Source organism: Nannobrachium achirus, assembly GCF_963921795.1.
Source record: "Nannobrachium achirus genome assembly, chromosome: 20".
NCBI classification, from domain to species: Eukaryota; Metazoa; Chordata; class Actinopteri; order Myctophiformes; family Myctophidae; genus Nannobrachium; species Nannobrachium achirus.
The window spans coordinates 36,004,312-36,023,603 of record NC_137827.1 but is presented as its reverse complement, the minus strand read 5'-3'; the positions used below and the strand labels follow the sequence as shown (position 1 = coordinate 36,023,603).

The window sequence follows — 19,292 nt, the reverse complement described above, 5'->3', positions numbered from 1 at the left end:
AATATGTAGATATGTTGTCTCTTTTTTTATTCCTTAATGTTTCCCTTTTTACAATTTTATTTGTATGCCCTACAGTAAACGTGTTACAGTATAGGCCAAAACGTGAATCAGCCTGTTATAGCGGCTCCATGAGGCATATTTTAAACATTTAGGGTGGCATTTTAGCTTGGCCTAGTGGGAATATGTGTGCAAAGCTTCACAGCAACCGGACACTGCGTTTGGTGAATCATCATCACCATCATAAGATGATTTGAGGCATTCTGTTCAAAATGGGCCACTCCTGCAAACTTTGGAAGCCAATCAGGACAGAATATGAAAAATCATACTATAGAGATGATGATTTGTGTGATGTTTGGACAAAATCTGTAGGAGTACAAATCAGCATGATGTGAAAATGTGGGGGGGCAGATGCTCTGCTCTGGCCTCCAGGGAGTGTGCACAGTTTCACATCGATGGGGCCAACGCTGCTGGAGATTAGCTGTATACTGTACGTCACAGACAGACGGACTGACACACAGACAGGGGTGAAGCCAAGCCTCCGGGGCTGGCGGAGACAATACATTTTTAAATTATGCATTTATATAGCGTCTTTCTCCCAAATGCTTAACAACATATGGATTACATTCACACATTCCCAGTTCCACATGGATGGCGGATGCAAGCCACAGAGCTGCTCATCAGGAGCAGTTAGGGTTTAGGTGTCTTGCTCAAGGACACTTGAGCAGCCATTGCCGCCCCAAACATCAAGTGAGAGTCCCAATGGTTACAGAAGAATTAAGACATCCAAGTACAACAGCCCCATATGCCACCGTTTCACTTGCGGCCTGAAGCTCTAAAGAAGGTCAGGCCAACGAATGGAAACAGAGAAGCCTCTCCAGCCCTTTTATCTTGTCGTCATTAGGGCTGTGCCCTCTCACTGGAATGCTGTCTGTTCAGATACTATTATGGGAGCCACAGAAGAGAGGCAGGGGGAAAGAGAAGCTGTGGGAGAAGAGCCGAGTAGAAAGCGAGACTGACAATCGTTCACCGTCTGTCAGTCGCTCACACATTCTCTCTGACTTACTCTCACTCTCACTCTCACTCTCACACACACACACACACACACACACACACTAACTTTCTCTCTCTCTGTTACACACCAACACACTCTCTGTTCTGATGCTCTCTCACACACACACACACACACACACAAAAGATGGGCTGTTCACATGCTGGCGGTGGAATTACCCTGCTATAGTACAGTGGGGCGTTATGATACAACACTGCCCGCGGCGTGCGGAATCCGAGACGGGAGGTCAAAGGTCAGCACCGACCGGGCTTCGAACATTCTTATGCTGTGACTTAACAGCGGTGCGGCACTGGGCAGGATGTCCCCGTCTCTGCACTTTACTGGTTATTTATTACTGTAGTTCTCATGCGGTGGCACTGCATGTTTAGCCCACTGACTGTTGACTCTGACTCACACTTTACATTACTGACCATTTTCAAAAGCATGCCGCTGCTTCTTAGCTTTGGGTAATTAGGCTAAAACGGTTTAACAAATGCTCTGCTTCTCTGGTAGGGATGAACAATTAATCTAAAAATATCAAAATTTAACTACTGCAAATCGAAGAGGCTGCAAATTCTGCAATCAATTGCATAAACGAGAGGAGGCTCCAAAATGGGTTTCTAGTGTTTTACAGTAGGTATGTAGTGATGTTGAACACTGCTCATCTTGCTAGTGTTCTACCTGCTGAAATTTCCAGTGGACGTTGCCATTTTGCACAGGCTCAGGCGCATTTCTACGAGTAACAAGTGTCAACATAAAATAGGGTTGAAGCATTTTTACTGTTGAGCAGACAAGAGGGTTAACAACAACTTGAACCTATCTATATGCCATCATGTGGCAAGTGCACAATTGTTATTATGTTATAGTAAATGATAGTTATATACATTGCCACCAAAGAAGCTGAAGCCTACTGCTGGCCAACAGACAACTGCAGGTATGATTTATCCTTCCATAGGCCTACTATGAGTATATCTACAGTACATTGCCTGTGTCTACCAGATCCATGATATTGGGATAATTTCCATATATTATCCACCCATCAGTTTGACAAATAATTAAACATAATATATCGGTATACTTTTCCCTACATTCCAACACATTACACATTATGACTGATTCACAATGACAACCACACTTAAGATGCTTTTCAAAACAGGAAAAAACTGACAGAAATTAGTTAATTATGGCTCCAGTTCCGTCTAGAAAACAAAAAAGTTATAAATAATAAGTGTAAAACTGTAAATGGAAAAAGAGGGGGCGGGGTCGCAGCAGAAGTTATAAGATGCATTCTCTCGACCTCGAAAAGCACTTGACCAAATTCCACATGACACCAGGAGCTATGAGTCACCACAACCAGAAACTCTGGGGGTTTCCCCTCGTTTGATTCCATTCACAGAGTAGCTGGCCCCGTTTCATCGCGTGGCCTGCGACTAACAAGTACTCTCTATCTTCCTTAGGAGGTGGAAAATAGTCAAAACATGAAAATACAGACACCGTAAGGGTTTTCAACAAACAGCCTGAAGCCTAATTTATACTTGGGTGCATAACTGTGTTTCTAATAAAATATGCAATGTACCACAGTCTCCAAACCCTTGTGGTACACTATAATGACTGACTGAAGACTAATATTCCTAAAACCTGACAGACTCTAGTAGTAACACTCTGACTGACTGCCATAGTTTTGCCATAACTAATGTAGATTACTGCCACAGCTTTCCTAGTATTGTATTTACCTGATTTACAAGGGCTCCGTGTACACAGCATGTGTCTATTATGTTCACGGGGGGTCCCGGTCATGGCCGTCGGATGTGTATTTCGTGAGGCATCATGGGAAACTGAGTCTTTTCCCTCACTCCCGCCCAGGGTAACATGTCTAACAGGCAGGCTACCTGAGGACATCTAAAGAGAACATGTGTGGTTACTACTGTCTGTGTATTTACAGTAACTTGTGCAACCTGAGCCTACACACACACACACACACACACACACACACACACACACACACACACACACACACACACACACACACACACACACACACACACACACACACACACACACACACACACACACACACACACACACACACACACACACACACACACACACACACACACACACACACACACACACACACGGGATGTTAATCGACGCATTATTGGCGAATCGACGCGTCACGGCCGAAAATCGACGCGTCGATTGACTTTTTTCACTTTTTTTTTCGCTAAGCAGCAGCTGAGAGGAGAGCAGCACAACGGCGCATTACTTTAAACAACACAACGTATGCTGCACCCATCAGAACTTGCATCAAAGCCCTAATAATAATGATAATACATAATTGCTCTTCCTTGTTAGCATGGAGTCTGTTCTCTAGAGACTAGAAGCGGAGTGACAATAAGTCCATGGAACGTGCGGGAGCGCTGACCGCTCGCTCTCATATATCCCCGGTGTGTCGCATTAACGTTAACGACGTGTGGTTTGTGATCATCGCACACAACGGCGACGCTGCCATTAACAAGCGAGCTTTCGTGTCAAGCGTGCATGCAGAGGCAGGAGGTAAACAAAAGCATCCAGTCCATAGAGTTGATACAGTCAGGCAAGTCAGCGCGCACTGCTATGACGCGCACATCAGCCCGGTGCCCCGGTCCAGCAGTGTTTCTCAACCAGTAGTCCGCGGACCTGACTAGCGCCGCATGCATGCGAATGCACAACACATGCAGGCATGCACTCGTCTCCCACACACACACACACACACACACACACACACACACACACACACACACACACACACACACACACACACACACACACACACACACACACACACACACACACACACACACACACACACACACACACACACACACACACACACACACACACACACACACAACGGCGCATTACTTTAAACAACACAACGTATGCTGCACCCATCAGAACTTGCATCAAAGCCCTAATAATAATGATAATACATAATTGCTCTTCCTTGTTAGCATGGAGTCTGTTCTCTAGAGACTAGAAGCGGAGTGACAATAAGTCCATGGAACGTGCGGGAGCGCTGACCGCTCGCTCTCATATATCCCCGGTGTGTCGCATTAACGTTAACGACGTGTGGTTTGTGATCATCGCACACAACGGCGACGCTGCCATTAACAAGCGAGCTTTCGTGTCAAGCGTGCATGCAGAGGCAGGAGGTAAACAAAAGCATCCAGTCCATAGAGTTGATACAGTCAGGCAAGTCAGCGCGCACTGCTATGACGCGCACATCAGCCCGGTGCCCCGGTCCAGCAGTGTTTCTCAACCAGTAGTCCGCGGACCTGACTAGCGCCGCATGCATGCGAATGCACAACACATGCAGGCATGCACTCGTCTCCACACACACACACACACACACACACACACACACACACACACACACACACACACACACACACACACACACACACACACACACACACACACACACACACACACACACACACACACACACACACACACACACACACACACACACACACACACACACACACACACACACACACGGTCCTCTCACATATAGAAAACATTAACGCTTATAACGTTTTTGAACGATTAAAACCTTTTTTGGGGGAAAAACTTTTGAAAAATAAAAAAATATATATATTTTTCGACTTTTCGACTCGTACTTTTTGAGTCGCGGTGAGCGTGAGTCGATCGACGCGTCGATTTCCGATTTTTTTTCACATCCCTAACACACACACACACACAATTTGTCAGAGAGTGATTCTAAAGAAATAAAGTGTGCACGACGTAGAGAATACCAGGGGGAAGCCCTGAAGTTGAAAAGTAATCCCATATGTTTAATTGGATTAATTATTTTATAAAGCTAAAATGGGTCAACTGAATCTGCAGACCTTCAATAGTTTTAAAAAACACCCACGAGTGGCTGGTGAATTTCAATGCAAACAGCCCCCAGCATTTAGCAAGTAGTGGGTGGTATTTTCTGCCTTTGCTGCATTTAGACAGCTACAGTATGCAAAAGAAAGGTCTAGAAATGTATATGGAGCCAATGCTTTCATGCACACCCATGCTGAAGGTGTTCAGTTACATGGTTCAGCTCCATTAAGGATGGAAGACCGGCATACAGGAAGTCCCAATACTCCCTCTATTTCACTCACACACACACTTTCTCTTTCCCCTCTGTTGCTCTGCCTGCCCGTCCATCACTCAATCTGCAAGATCTGACGCTGTCGCTCTTCCTTCAGTCCTAAAACTCTCTCTAGTCTCTTCCCTCTGTTTCTCTCACCCCAGCATCCTTTATTGCCGCTCTTCCTCACTCTACATGCCTCTCTCCCTCAGTTCCCCTCCCTACATGCCTCTATCCCTCGGTTCTCCATGTTCTCCACCACACTGAGAGCGGTAGGCCCCTGGGACGGAGGATCATAGCATCCGACTGAGTGGTATTGATGTGTGGGTGTACCAGCAGCAGGCAGCAGGCAGCCTCGCGCTACACTGGCAGACTGGAGCAGGGCCAGCCAGCCGTGCCGTAAAGCAGGGGTTTTCAAAGTGGGTGAAGGGGCATCCTGGGGTGCCACGACGGCAGTCCAGGGGTGCCGCGAGATAATTTGATAATATTTGGAATTTATTTGGCCACTTGGACACAAAAATATTTAGTATCATTTTAAACTTTAAGTACAAAGTTATTTTCAGTCAGTTCTAACCAAAATGGCTATTATCTCAACGTTTTCCTCACAACATATTAAATCACTAGTGAAAACAGCCGATCTACAAGCACACAACGCCTCGCGATGTTGTGTGGAGAGTGAGAGGAAAACCCAGATCCACCGCTCAAGTGAAACCACCGGCAGAATTGCGCCACACAGGCACACAGATATGCCATTTGGTTAATGCTTATCCAACGTGCCATACTGTTGCATGAGTGAGTGATTGCATACATACATTTATAAAATGGCGAGCCGCAATTGGGGTATCGAACCGTTGCTAGGGCAGTGACCTTCTCACACCAGGCAGTATGCAGTGACACACACAAGAACGACAGATGTTCACACACTACTGGGTCATGAAAATAATACTAGCCTCCAGACAATAGCTGGTACCTTGTTTTTGTGGCTGCCTGGTAAGTGTCTCCGCCAGGCCGAAGGCTGGGGAGACTTCGGCATGGGGAGACTATGTTTTGCACCCTGTCCATCTGTGAAACTTTGCACGCACATTCCCACTATGTCAAGGAACAAATGCCACCCTTTTCACATTGGCCTGTTATAACGCCACGAGCAGGTCGACTTTTGCAAAACAACGTTTTGGAACTAAATCATGCAGGCAGTGTCCGATTGCCGTGAAAGGCAGAAGAAGACATGGCAACCTTTTCACATAGGCCTATTACAGCGCCACCAAGAGGCCAGAATAAACTTCCTGACCTGGTGGAGACCTGTGCTCGGAAGAGCACTGCTTCTATTCTTTTTCTAATCTGCTAGCCACTTTGGCAGGTATCCAACTGTCATTTGTTGGTCCCCCTGTATACAAAAGCTCTAGTTGTCTGGTAAAAAGAATTGAAGGCCAGACAAAACATGTGTTAATACCTACCCGACACAAACGTTCAACAAAATGTTACATATCATTGCTGTCCGGTAGAAACCTCATATATCCAAAAAAATAGCAGATCTACAATTTTCACATGACACATTGTGAGGTTGTAGTAGGCCATTTTCACAATTGTTATCAATAACAAAATAATTGGACATAAAAGGTTTCCACCTAACAGCAACAATATGATGGTATAACATAAAGCTAGAGTGCGGTGAGGTGCTGTTGTTTGCTGGTGGGTATAACTGCACATTGAGATTAGCAGAGTGGTAACAGAGGGGTGACAGTGTTACGACGGGGTTAACATTTCTAATTCAATTGATTACTTTCCTGGCTGTGTACATGGGGCTCAGGTTGCAGGTAATGTAGGTGTGTAGGTGTGTGTGTGTGTGTGTGTGTGTGTGTGTGCGTGCGTGCGTGCGTGCGTGTACTGTGTATGTGTGGTGTGGTGTGCGTGAGTGCGTGTGTGTGTGTGTGTGTGTGTGCATGTGTGTGTGTAAGGTGGGGGAGGGGTTATTATTATAGCCAAGCATGTGTCACTTGTTTGTGATTCATGGTATGACATCATCTGCCATTACAACCAGACTGTCTGGGGAACCACGGAGCAGAGAGCAACATTGACACACACACAAAGAGAAAGACAAACAGACCCACATGAACACATAGAAGACAGACACCCAATTAAGACACACCGAAACAAAGATGCATAAATGTGCAAACCCCACCCCACCCACATACACAGACGTCACACCACACAGACAAAAAAATAAAAGACAAAAAAGGAAACATACGCCCAACTAGGGCTGACCACAAGTCAGTCGAAGACCCCGAAGTTGACGCCAATTGTTTTTATAGCATCAGTTACTACTAGTGCTGGTGTGTCATCTACTTCTAATTTAGTCCACTTACTTCTTGAAGTAGACCCAAAAAGATAAAACCAATTGACACGACTTGACAGTTGACTTGATCAGATTACGGGAGGCTCTTATTTTGAAGTTAGCCGTTTTGAGAGGAAATACTTCTGCGTTATTAGCTACTTGTTGCAGCTACGCTGAGTAGTGGTGGTCTCATGCTGCAACGTAGCAATGGGCGAAGACAGAGGTCCCCACACCGCTGTAGCTCTGATAAAGTTGTGTCAGGTACGCAAAAATGTCCGTCTTTTCTTTTTCCGTTCCAATCAACTGGAATCAGTATTTGCCGATACCGATATTCCCGATCACAGCGTCAAATCCATAAATTCTTCTATTTATTGTGTTACTGTAGCAGCATTTATATATTTAATGATTCTTCTTACAAAACATTGACATTGTATATAAAGTATAAACATTAGGAGATTGCAGGCTGAGGTCCTTTAGTATCCAATTCAACTTGTAGGAGTTGAAGCTGAGGTTACATTCAGTCCCACAGATAAATATTGTGAAAATAGCTGATCTAGCTTGTAGATCGGCAAAGCCGATACCGATCAAAGCCGATAAAGCAAGGCATTATCGGCCGATTGCGATCACTCACCGATGAATCGGCAGTTCGGCACATCTCTAATTATGTTGATGTGTTTTAAAGACGCAGTTGAAAAAAATGACAAAACCAGAACTTATTATATAAAACGACTCGACTTCAAATTCATAAATCCTGAGTCTGGGACAGCTCTAAAACCCACACATGAAGACCAAAACATGCAGAAGACACATACAGAAAGCCATCCATGGCCATGTGACTAACTTACTCACAGGGTGAAGGCAGGCAGACAATCCATAGCGCATGACCCTAATCTGACCTGACCCAACGAGCCCTCATGCCTGTGTCCAGCCTTGTCTTCTATCTACGGCAAGTGAGTTGGCTAGTGTTGACAGGACTGTTAGTAGGTTATGGGAGAGGCAGGGCGATTAATCAGACAGACTCTTACATCTGCACCAGAGCAGGAAGTCAATCGTTTGTCTACAGGTCACAGAGGCAGACACCATGCAACTACATTGCCCAGGCAGGCAGGCACTGGTACAAGCTCATGCCAATGAAAAATATATTCATAATAGGAAACTGAACCCCTGCTTTGGAACTAGATTTTTAGGACGGATTATGTAACAAAATAGGGTCAATCACCTATTAGGGTGTTTGGTCCAGTACAACAGCCAATTGGCTGTTTAGAACAGAACAGGATGTCAAAATTACAATTGGTCAGCAAACTTGTCAACCAAAAAAAGAATAAAATGTTCAGCATTCAACAGGTTATTAATTTCCCCAACCATATCACCAGACTCTGAACTCTTAGTACTTCTCTTGAGGCAGGGCATAGGAACTGAGAAGTAGGGATGGGACGATAATATAATAGTTATCTTTTATCATGATAAAAAAGTAAAGAAACCGCTCACAATAAAGGGCTTTGCACACAGACGCGTTTTTTTTTCTTTGCACGAAAAAAAAAAAGGATTATTTCATTTTTTTAAAGAAAGCAATGATTCTCTATGACCTCATGCACACCGGCTCCGAATTTGCCATGCGGCAGGTGGCTGCGGCAGCGCGTTTTTTCCCCGATCGAACCCAGTTCGACTTGTGCGTCTTGTCGCATGCGGATTCTGCACAGAATTGCACACCAAATCCAAATCGTTTTAATCATGCAGCAAACGGAACACACTTGGTACGCTCTTTTTTTCTCTACACCAAATTTTTACACCAAGAATAGCCGATCTACAAGCTCACACAACACATCATGTTGCGACACTTTTAAGCTTGTAGATCAGCATAGAAGAAAAAAGGTCAAACACTATGCAAGCTAACTTGAGTTGCATTTCACTGTAAGTATAATACATGTGCAGTAGGGATTGTAAACAAGTACACATGGGAAGTTATCTGTGATTAATTGTAGTATAATGTCATATTTATACAAATAACAATGCAGTACACATCAGGACTCACCAACTGCATCATTGAGTCTTATATAGAGCAACTGACATCACTACTAAAAGTTACCCGTCTATCTGGAAATGTTTTCCACTGTTGTTTCAGATCAAAGGCTTTAATTTACTTGGAAAGCCAAGCCCTTCTAAACGAAAGTGAAACTTAACTGGGATTTACATAAAAATCAAACCAAGTTTGAAGTGAGCGGTTGTGCGTGTGTGCGCGCATATGTGGCTGTGTGTGTGTGTGTGTGTGTGTGTGTGTGTGTGTGTGTGTGTGTGTGTGTGTAGCAGTTCATTTCAGGGCCGCGTGTTTGTGTGTGTCTGTGTGTGACTCAACAGCGCCACGTGGTCACCAGCGGTACTGCAGCTCAGGCTACATACATAGTAACACACAGAAAAAGTCATCTAAAGGAGACGGTGTGACCACCGCTCAAGAATACAAAGCCGCCGTTCCCACCCTCATGGTTCCACTTGTTTTCAAAGTTACAGCTATAAAAGTAACGTGAATTTAGAAAAACCATTGGAAATGTTTTGTTGGAGGTTTGTAAGATGTGTGGATGACACGTGTGGGTTAATATCTGACCCAGACCAGAGAACCCTTGCACTTCAAACTAGGTAGGAAAATGTTCAATAAAATAATGAATTGATAGCTGGTTCCACTAATCAAACAATCAAGATCAATGAGATAGATCCCTAATGCGAGGGGGAGATTGATGTGCTTATACTCAAAAGGAGAGGATTCCAGTGTGCAAGTACAAGCAAAATTGGCATCATTACAGTTCCACAAGGTAACACTCTACAACTCTACAAAAACCTGAAACATCCCCATAAATTACAATATGATGTTTGGCAATGAAGGACAAATATATACATACTTCACAAAACCCCAGCCGCCAGACCACACAAAGCTCAAAAACACACAATCGTACATTATACAGTCAGTGCATCGCCATATCTGTCAAGTTGACAAGTTCCCGAAGGCTAGGGCTAGGCAATTAAACCACAAAAACTATATCGAAACTGACATTTAGACTTGTATATCAATGAAGCGACATGACAAAATAGTTGATGACATGAATAGTTTTATAATTAACAAAACTGATTAGGCTATTAACTATTTAAGCCCCATATTATACTTTGTTGTACAATGGTGGCATGCAAAAATAGCCATCTACAAGCTCAGTTCAGAGATTACTGTTAAATTATAAAGGCAAAGTTTTGAAATAATATAGTTTTTTTTGTAATAGTGATAGGTTTGAAGTCATTATCGCCCAGCCCTAACAAAGGCACAAAAACATTAGCCATCACTTGGATAAAGATATGGCTCCAATCAATACCGTTCAAAACAAGGGATTTAAGATCATGCTAAAGACAAGCGCTGCAGGCCTCTTGCAACAATAATGTTGCATTATTGCATGTTCTGTTTGCTTAGAATGTGAACGACATTCAAGACTGTACTGAATATGCCGTCATATGATGGTGCCGCTTTTGGAAAACATCAGATCTAAAAGTTCACAACAAGTCCCATTGTGATCTTGTAGATCTGCTGTTTTCACATAAAATATAAATCAGGCATAAGCCTAAAAATATCAGCTGGTGTTCTTGACAAAAAGCTTTCGGCACAGTAGTTGGCTGTAAAAATGCTAAAATGACTGGGTGGGTGATAAGTATTTTCATTATTTATTCTAAAGCTGTAACTTTGTTTACGTTCTATTTTTTTATGTTCAGCACCAAATGTACATGGATTACTTTGAATAAGAGTTATGTAATGAGAGGAAAAGAGCCTTTAGTTATTTTTGTTACAAGAGACCAGCACTTTTAAGTCAATGTTTAAGGCCTGTCTAGACAGCTGGAGGTCTCAGTTGGAACTGTTACCCTGCGATTCCGGATAAGCGGTTGAAGATGGATGGATGAATGGACAGACAGCAAGAATCTCAGACACAATTTCACATTGTAGCAAGAATTGTGCTATAGCCCTAGCCCTGTACTCTTACAGGTTTTGATTAGAATGCAAAAATGTATCAATAGGCTAAACAGTATAGTCTCATCCTGTATCTCAATTGAAAATATATATTGTCGCACTGTCCAGCAGAAACCAGCTAACTTTATTTTTCAGGTTTTTTATTTTTTCTTCATAAATCAGTGCTATTGAACACCCTTTACGTGTAGGTTAAAACCAATGAAAAGTTGTTAAAAGCACTTCGGCCAAATCCTCCTAACTCCGCTGGATCCTTACACTGTCTGCCAAACCAGCTAACGCCACCTGTTTAGCCCCCTTTTCATAAATCAGTGCTATTTAACGCTTGGGTTGCCTAACACGTCAACGCGATACGGATTACCGCATGGAGCGCCGTGGCCTTGTTATCACGCCCAGGGACGTGTTAACTTATTACCATGGTAACCAGGTGCTGCGGCGGCCGCTGGTGAGCGAAATAACTTAATTTCCGTTAAAGCCGCAGCTGCCCGACTTCCACTTCCTCGTTCACATCCATTCTATCAGGCTGTGGTAAAATGGCTTTTTCTCCGTTTGTTTTCCCACATCGCTCGTTTGGTCAAGACAGACCCATTTTCTATGGACTACATCTGACTCATGGATCGCCGCGGTTGTAAGACGTTGAACGGCCATGAATGGGAGCCGCCGCACACAACGTGCATACCGCCACCAAAAATCAGGTAAAAACAATAAGAAAGATAAATGGCAGTTAATCTTTAGTTATGGCAAAACTATGGCAGCCCAAGTTTACATCTGTGTTAGTTAAAAAAAATCACACTTATGTGAACTGAGCGGTGGAGGCTGCGCAACAGTACTGTACTGTAAGTGTGTGTGTCTGTCTCAACAATGCCACTGTGGTCACCAGCGGTATTCATGCTACGGACAAAGCCACATAGCCAGCCACGGACAAAGCCACTCTGAGGAGCGGTTGACCACCGCTCAGAAAATGTAACGATGGCCCCCAAACTGTGGAATGAACTATTTCAATTAGAACTGCAGACTCACTCCCTAGTTTCCAAAGTAGTCTTAAGACTCACCTCTTCAGACTCCACCTTAGCCTATAGCACGTACCGTAGCACTTGCCTACCCTTAATGACCATACATGTAATTTAGATAGCATTTTTTACTTGGCATCCTATCGTACATCAAAGCTATAGTGTGTTTAACTTTGTTTTAGTTGTTTTTGAATAGATTATTGGTCTACCTACGTTTTTATATTACCATTTCTATGCATTTGATGTTATTGTAAGTCGCTCTGGACTAAGAGTGTCTGCTAAATGCCTGAATTGTCAATTTAAATTGTAAAAGAGGACCACACACCGGCTGCAGACAAAACGAAACAAAAAATCACTGCGCGGTAACGCCTGAAAATAGAACAGTGGCGTATCGTAGCGGCGGGTGAGGCGTGAACGCGAGGGATCTGGGCCTTGCAGGGTGATAAGTGGGAAACAAGTGAGCAGAGTTTAGGTCCACTACACTGTGTCACATCTTTGTTGTGGCTTTTATGGCAACAAAGCCAATTCCATTTTTAAAGGAATGGTGTGATCTACAGAACGCGACAGTGTAGGTTTGCAAGCTGAATCTCAGCTCTAACAGTTGGCATGTTATCTTGGTAAGTCTGTTCGACTAGCGGAAGTCTGTGACTTTACTGACTCATTCTGGATCCAAAAGGATAAAACTATACAATTAAAACCTCAACATGAACCATTCAGGCCGTAATGGACATAACATTTCAGGCAACAGATGGAGACGGTTCTGGAGATTCTTCTGGTGCTTATTCTATTGTATGTTTTACTTAAGCTTTCTCCTTGCAAACAAGTTGTCTGCTGTGGTGCACAAAGATTTTCAACTGCATCACCGATTTAGTCCATATCCCATTGAATGCTAATAAGCAGTAAATGACTATTAGTCTTAATGGACTAAATTTCACATTGTGATATTCCCAGTCATAAATGAGCTATACATCTCTTTATCTGTAGTACTGCAAACTGAATTATCCATACAGTAGTACTGTATGACAATGGATTTAAGACACCACTTCATCCTCTAACTGACTATGTCAGTTATGTGGACAGGACGGACGCCAATCTCAACTCTTACCGGTCAGTGGAGCACCGCAAACTCAGCATCACCCACCACCAGTTCGACATGGCAACAGAATGAAACTGTACCCAGCATGCCCTTGGCCTCTCACAGTGCCAGTGAAACGGCAGACCCGGAGAATGCACAGTTATCATTAACAGCAGAATGTCAGCGGCTGAATAATGCTCTCACATAGCACGGGGAACAAGCCGCGGCAATCAGGAATAGCCATGAGATAGACACGGGTACCATACCCTCCATGGCAAAATGTCACACATGGACCATGAATGAGACAGAGAGAGAGACAGGGCAGGAAAGTCACGTTTACTGGCTACGTGGTTTCTAGAAATCTCTTTTTTAGAATATAGCTAAAAACATGCGTTTTGATTAAGAGAGGATCTTTAAATGTATAACTGACAATGTGGCTAATAGTGTTTACACTTAGAATTACTTACACAATATTAACTGTGAAAATGGTCATGTTTCGATAATGCATGAATAATTATCTTTCCTTTTTGAGCCTAGGGCTATCTCAATGGAAGTCCTATTTTAATGGATTTTTCATTTATCATCCTGAGGTAGATTTTTTCAATTGTATAATTATTCATTATAAGGAAGTTCAGAGAAGATGTGACGATGTTAAGACATATTGAATATTGATGTGTGATGTGGTATCACTTCTTAACCCATTCAGGCCGGGTACACATTTTAGTGTATGGGAGGGGCTTACAGTACATGTACAGTATGTTCAACATATTTGTTTTTGTAGGCTAATTTCTGATTTGGGCCTAAGTATAGGTTAGGCCTAAATTAAGGTATGTTAATCAATGCTTGCTGCCAAGTTAGAAGTACTATTATACTATACTACTATCAGATAACCATGATCCTTCTGAGGTCCAATTTAGTTCTAAAAATCTTGTTAGCTGGTAAAAGGAGGGAATGGGTATTGTGAACTTTGAAGCATGCAATCGAGACATAATATTTTAAATATGCAGGGGGTGGAGTGAAATCATCCAACATCATGGTCACCTCTGACAAGGGGTGGAGTCAAATCATCCAACACGGCAGATTGGCAGCCTCTGACAAGGAAACCCCCCTGTGTAGACAGCTGTGAAAAACAGCGAGTCACAGTCAGTCACAACCATAACAAACCTCTCTTGCGTCAATCTCTCGACAGGCTTTCCCCTCAGGCGGTTGTGTAACAAGTTGAGACAATGAAACCGAGGCCCAACACCTGCTCTCACAGTTTCACCTGATTCATCATCACACAATCTCTACCGCGCTATGGATGAAAGTAAAACTATTGTTGCTTGTGCTAGGTCGCGACAAAGCTTATCATGTGGCATGCTTCCCTCCCTACGCATTTTTTGATTAACCTTCCTCAATGGTCCTAACATTATTTCAAAGTTAGCTATTTAGCTGTGGGGTAGCTCTGCATCATGTGTCATTACTGACACATAAGACACCATTAGCCTGTGGTATAACCGTACTACCATGTTTGTTTACAAATTAAACAAATTGGGACAGTTATGCAAATGGAATTATGGACAAAATAAGCAGAACGTTAAACTGTGCAGTCTATTGTTGAATTCATAGACATATACGTTTAATGGTCCGAAAAACTGCTCAATAGCTTCAATTATTTCAACAATATAATGTATTTTGTTCAGATAAGCCCAGTCCTAGCACAGCCAATGCATATCCCAGCTTGAAAATGTCCTATCTCCACTGTGCACTGCCGACAAAGCGCTGCCACTTAAAACCCATGTCACTCTCTTTACCCACCATGAGTGGCTCTTAAAAGCCCCAGCTACAGCAGGACAAGGCATACAATTCTTCCACAAATAGAGAAACCAATAAAACCTTTCCAAAGGGTTTTGAAGTCTGCCCCTCTGTCTGTCTGTCTGTCTGCTTTGCATGGCAATAATGTGTGGGTATCCTCAGGATCATATGGGTTTGTTGTATTCACTTCACATTTTAGCAGGGCAAGGAGCAGTTGGAGGCATCCTCCAGAAGGATCATACACAATTTGGGTCTGTGATTCGTTTTAATTGTGAAACAAAAAGTGATAGAGAACAAATAAAGCCCTCTTCTGTTAAGAGTATGTAGGTGACTTGATTGATTGATTATTTTATTAGACAAAAATGGAGAACAGTACAAGTTTAGTCAATACAATTGAAATGTAGTACAGTACAAGTACAGTTAAACACCCTGCCTAAAAGGAACATCTCAAATAGGACCTTTTACGGTCTTTTTTACATTGAAAGCCCTCTGTATTTAATTCATGGACATAATAAATAGCAAGCAAAAAGCAAAAAAAACATTCAATAATATCGCAGTTATAAAAACACTATATGTACAGGATCAGGGAAACAAGGGGGTGGGGCTAAGGTAAGGGGGGGGGGGGGGTGCTCACTTCTCGCCTGTCTATGGGAGAAGTGATAACTACCTCCTTCTCTGGCCTCCTGAAAGGTGAGTTTTCAGGGCAGTTTTGAAGGATGCCAGCGAGCTACATGTTTTAAGGGAGGTAGTCAAGGAATTCCACACCTGGATTGCAGTGTTGTAGAAGGACAATTTACCCATATTCTGTTATCAGATCATTGTGTGCGCTCCCTCTGGTGTTGTGGCTGTGGGTGTCGCTAACTTTTTGGAGATGTTTGGTCAGATATGCGGGTACTGAGGGGATGGAGGGCAGATTTGTGTTGACTATTTTGAAAGTCAATCCCATTTTTAGTTGTTTAACCCGTCTTCAACGCTGAGCCAACTTAGGCTAGCAAAATGTGTGGGAGAAACATGGGTCATGGGTCCCGAGAAGGAGCCGAATCAGTTTGTTTTGGGAGGTTTGGAGCAAGAGTCCTGAGGGCACTTTTGTTGACAAAACTGGAGATTCTGCACAAGAATCTTGTTCTTTGATTTACTTTTTTGATCACCATTGTTGCCATGCTATCCCCAGACAGGTATTTGTCAAGAATACAGCCAAAATAGGTAATCTCTTCCTTGCTAGAGATTACGGTGTCATCAACTTTGACCTTGAAATCGTTTACATTTATCTCACTCTGAATGTCTGGTCCCAAAAAGAATGGATTCTGTTTTACCAAGGTGTAGAGACAGTTTGTTGTCACTAAGCCAAGTATGAATTTTGGTGACTTCTGAGCTGAGAACTTCCTCAACCTGACCAGTGACCAGTTTAAAAAGACAGACAGACATACAGACAAAGCCGGTCAGGAACAACAGGCCCGGGAGAAAGACGAGACAGAAAAGAAGGAAAAAGAAAAGTCACCCAGTGACAGGGGTAAACCAAGGTGATGTGAGAAATAGGGAAGAGAGAAAGAGAGAGTCATAACAGAATTAATGGCATTGGGATAACCTCCCTGGCCAACAGTAGATACAGCTGATGTATCTATCCCACCTTGGATTAGGTTTTTGAGAAATCAAGTTTCCACAATTAAAAAATGAGGAAATCCAAAATGGTTCCACAATTTCTGACATGCAAGGCTGTGAGCCATTCACTTATAACAGTAATAGCAGCCATATATACTGTCATTATATACCACACACACACACACACACACACACACACACACACACAGAGAGAGAGAGAGAGAGATGTCTGATCTACGAGAAAATCAGACTATCCTAGCTTCCATAAGATTATCATTGGCACTTGAAAGTGGGAGGTGTCTTCTTGATGTCCCGTAAACTTGCGAAAAAGACAGAAGTCACACCAGCAGCCAACTGTCTGCTGAGCAATTATGAAACATAGTCAGTAGTTCAAGCAAGGCGCTGCACAAACTGGTTAAAACTAACCTACTTCCTCAAATACAAATGGGAAAAAATAGCCATTAGAGGGGAAGCTGGGCGAGACACTATTCAGAGAACAGACTGAAAAAATGAAGAAAGAAAAAAAAGCATGCCACAGAGCAGAAACAGACAGCAACGTCAAGAGTCTCTCAAGACAGCCAAAGACCCGCTGTCGTCAAGGACTTCTTGGGCAGACTTTGTGTCTTTGGGTCGTGTCAGATGATCCGATGGCACTGGATTGTTAGCAACATATGCCCACAACAAGTGATAGACGTGGGTGTTATGTAATAATGTATCTCTGCACAGCGTTCAAGGAGAACCACCGGTGAAACCATTCATTCACCATTAGGAGAAAACATGTTGTCAAAAAAAAGATGACACGGCGCTCGACGATCGACACGATTTGCTGAATGCTAGCGTGACAGCGTATAGCAGTGGTTCTCAAAAGTGGATTCCAGGGACTCTGTAGGTTCCTTTAGGGGGGTCTAAATTGACCCATACAAGACAAGTCTGTAACTCTGACAGTGTACAAATGGACAGGTTCATTTGGTTCCATTTGTACACTGTCAGAGATAAGTGGAGACATTGAAATGTTAACGTTTGAGAAGCACTGGCGTATAGCATAATAATGACCTGAAACACACACACATTACCTTTCGTAAAGCTTGCACGAAGAGGCCTCGCCATTTGTGACTGTTCTCGTCACTTGAAAAGTCATAGATCTGCTGCGGCTGCATGGCTGCTGTGGCGGCTCCTTACGTTGCCGTGGTCCGGGCTGAACAGTCAGCATCGGCCCCGGGTAGTCTCTGTGGGTGGGGGTCGGTCCTGGTGCGGTGAAAAAGTCAAACCAGCTCGCTTTGGCAAAGACGGACGGTATTACCGTAGCACGACGCCAAGCTCGGGGGGGTCGAGTAAGGTTGACTAGAAAGCTAACCGCTCCATGAGAATAATAAGCACATGTTATTGAGTTAACTCGCTAGCATTGACGGCTAGTGAAGGCTAGCCCGCTGCTGTAAACACAGCGCCAAGCAGCAGCTAAACGGGGCTAGCCAACAACAACGCTGCTGCTATGTGTGATGATGACGGGGATGCTTGGCGTTTATGTGAACAAACGTCCCCAGCAAAGTGACCCCACAACAGGCAACGACAGTAACTTAACCACAGTGCCCCGATATACAAGCATAGCCTACTGGTAGCTGTCTAACTAATAGAGTTAGCGTCTGCTAACGTGTTAGGCTAACACCTGTAACGTTAGCGGGCTAACAGTTAGCTGGCTAACTGCTGCTCCGGGCTGCTGCCGTCGGCCTCCTCGCTGCGCTCAGAGTTGTGTTGTTGTGGCACACCACGACCCATTCAACTCCACACAAGGCACACTTTCTCCTCCTGCTGTTTACTTCAAACGCACTCATCTTTTTATCCGGCAGCGGTCAATAATCGCGCGATCCGACATAAATCCACACCGATTCTATGATCCGTCTGGGGCATATCTATCTATGCGCAAAGGCGCAGGAAAAAAAGGAGTTTCCGAGATGTTTTTTTCCCCCTTCCTTGGTGTAGTTTCTCAAGTGCGATGATGTTCGTACCAACTCGGTCTGATGATGGCCTTCCTCCCCTTGCCCTGGTTGCTAGCATATGGTACGTTTTTGCCTTGTCTGGTGTTATAGTCAGGTCTTCCTCCATTTACTGTTTAAAAATTAAGAATCGTGTAGTTCCGCACAACGTAGTACTATTTTAAAATTAAGAATAGTCTAGTTCCGCATAAGGCATAACGTAGTTTACATAAATATTGTTTGGGCATTAGAAATCAGATACAGGAGCTCTAGTATAATTTAATGTAATTTAATATTGAACATTATTAATATTTTGACATCAACTTCAGTGGTAAATGAGCCTA

The 19,292-nt window shown here is 43.4% G+C and overlaps 1 protein-coding gene across 2 annotated transcripts in view; it reads right to left on the bottom strand.

Annotated features, from left to right (window-relative positions):
- Positions 1-18,953, bottom strand: part of sos2 (son of sevenless homolog 2) — a 55,868-nt gene extending 36,915 nt beyond the window's left edge. For both annotated transcript variants that reach the window (XM_080751396.1, XM_080751397.1), the window contains exon 1: positions 18,052-18,953. In XM_080751396.1, the coding sequence (XP_080607522.1) occupies positions 18,052-18,135 (84 nt within the window). In that variant the 5' untranslated portion in view covers positions 18,136-18,953. The remainder of the gene's footprint in view (positions 1-18,051) is intronic.
- Between the last annotated feature and the right edge of the window lie 339 nt (positions 18,954-19,292).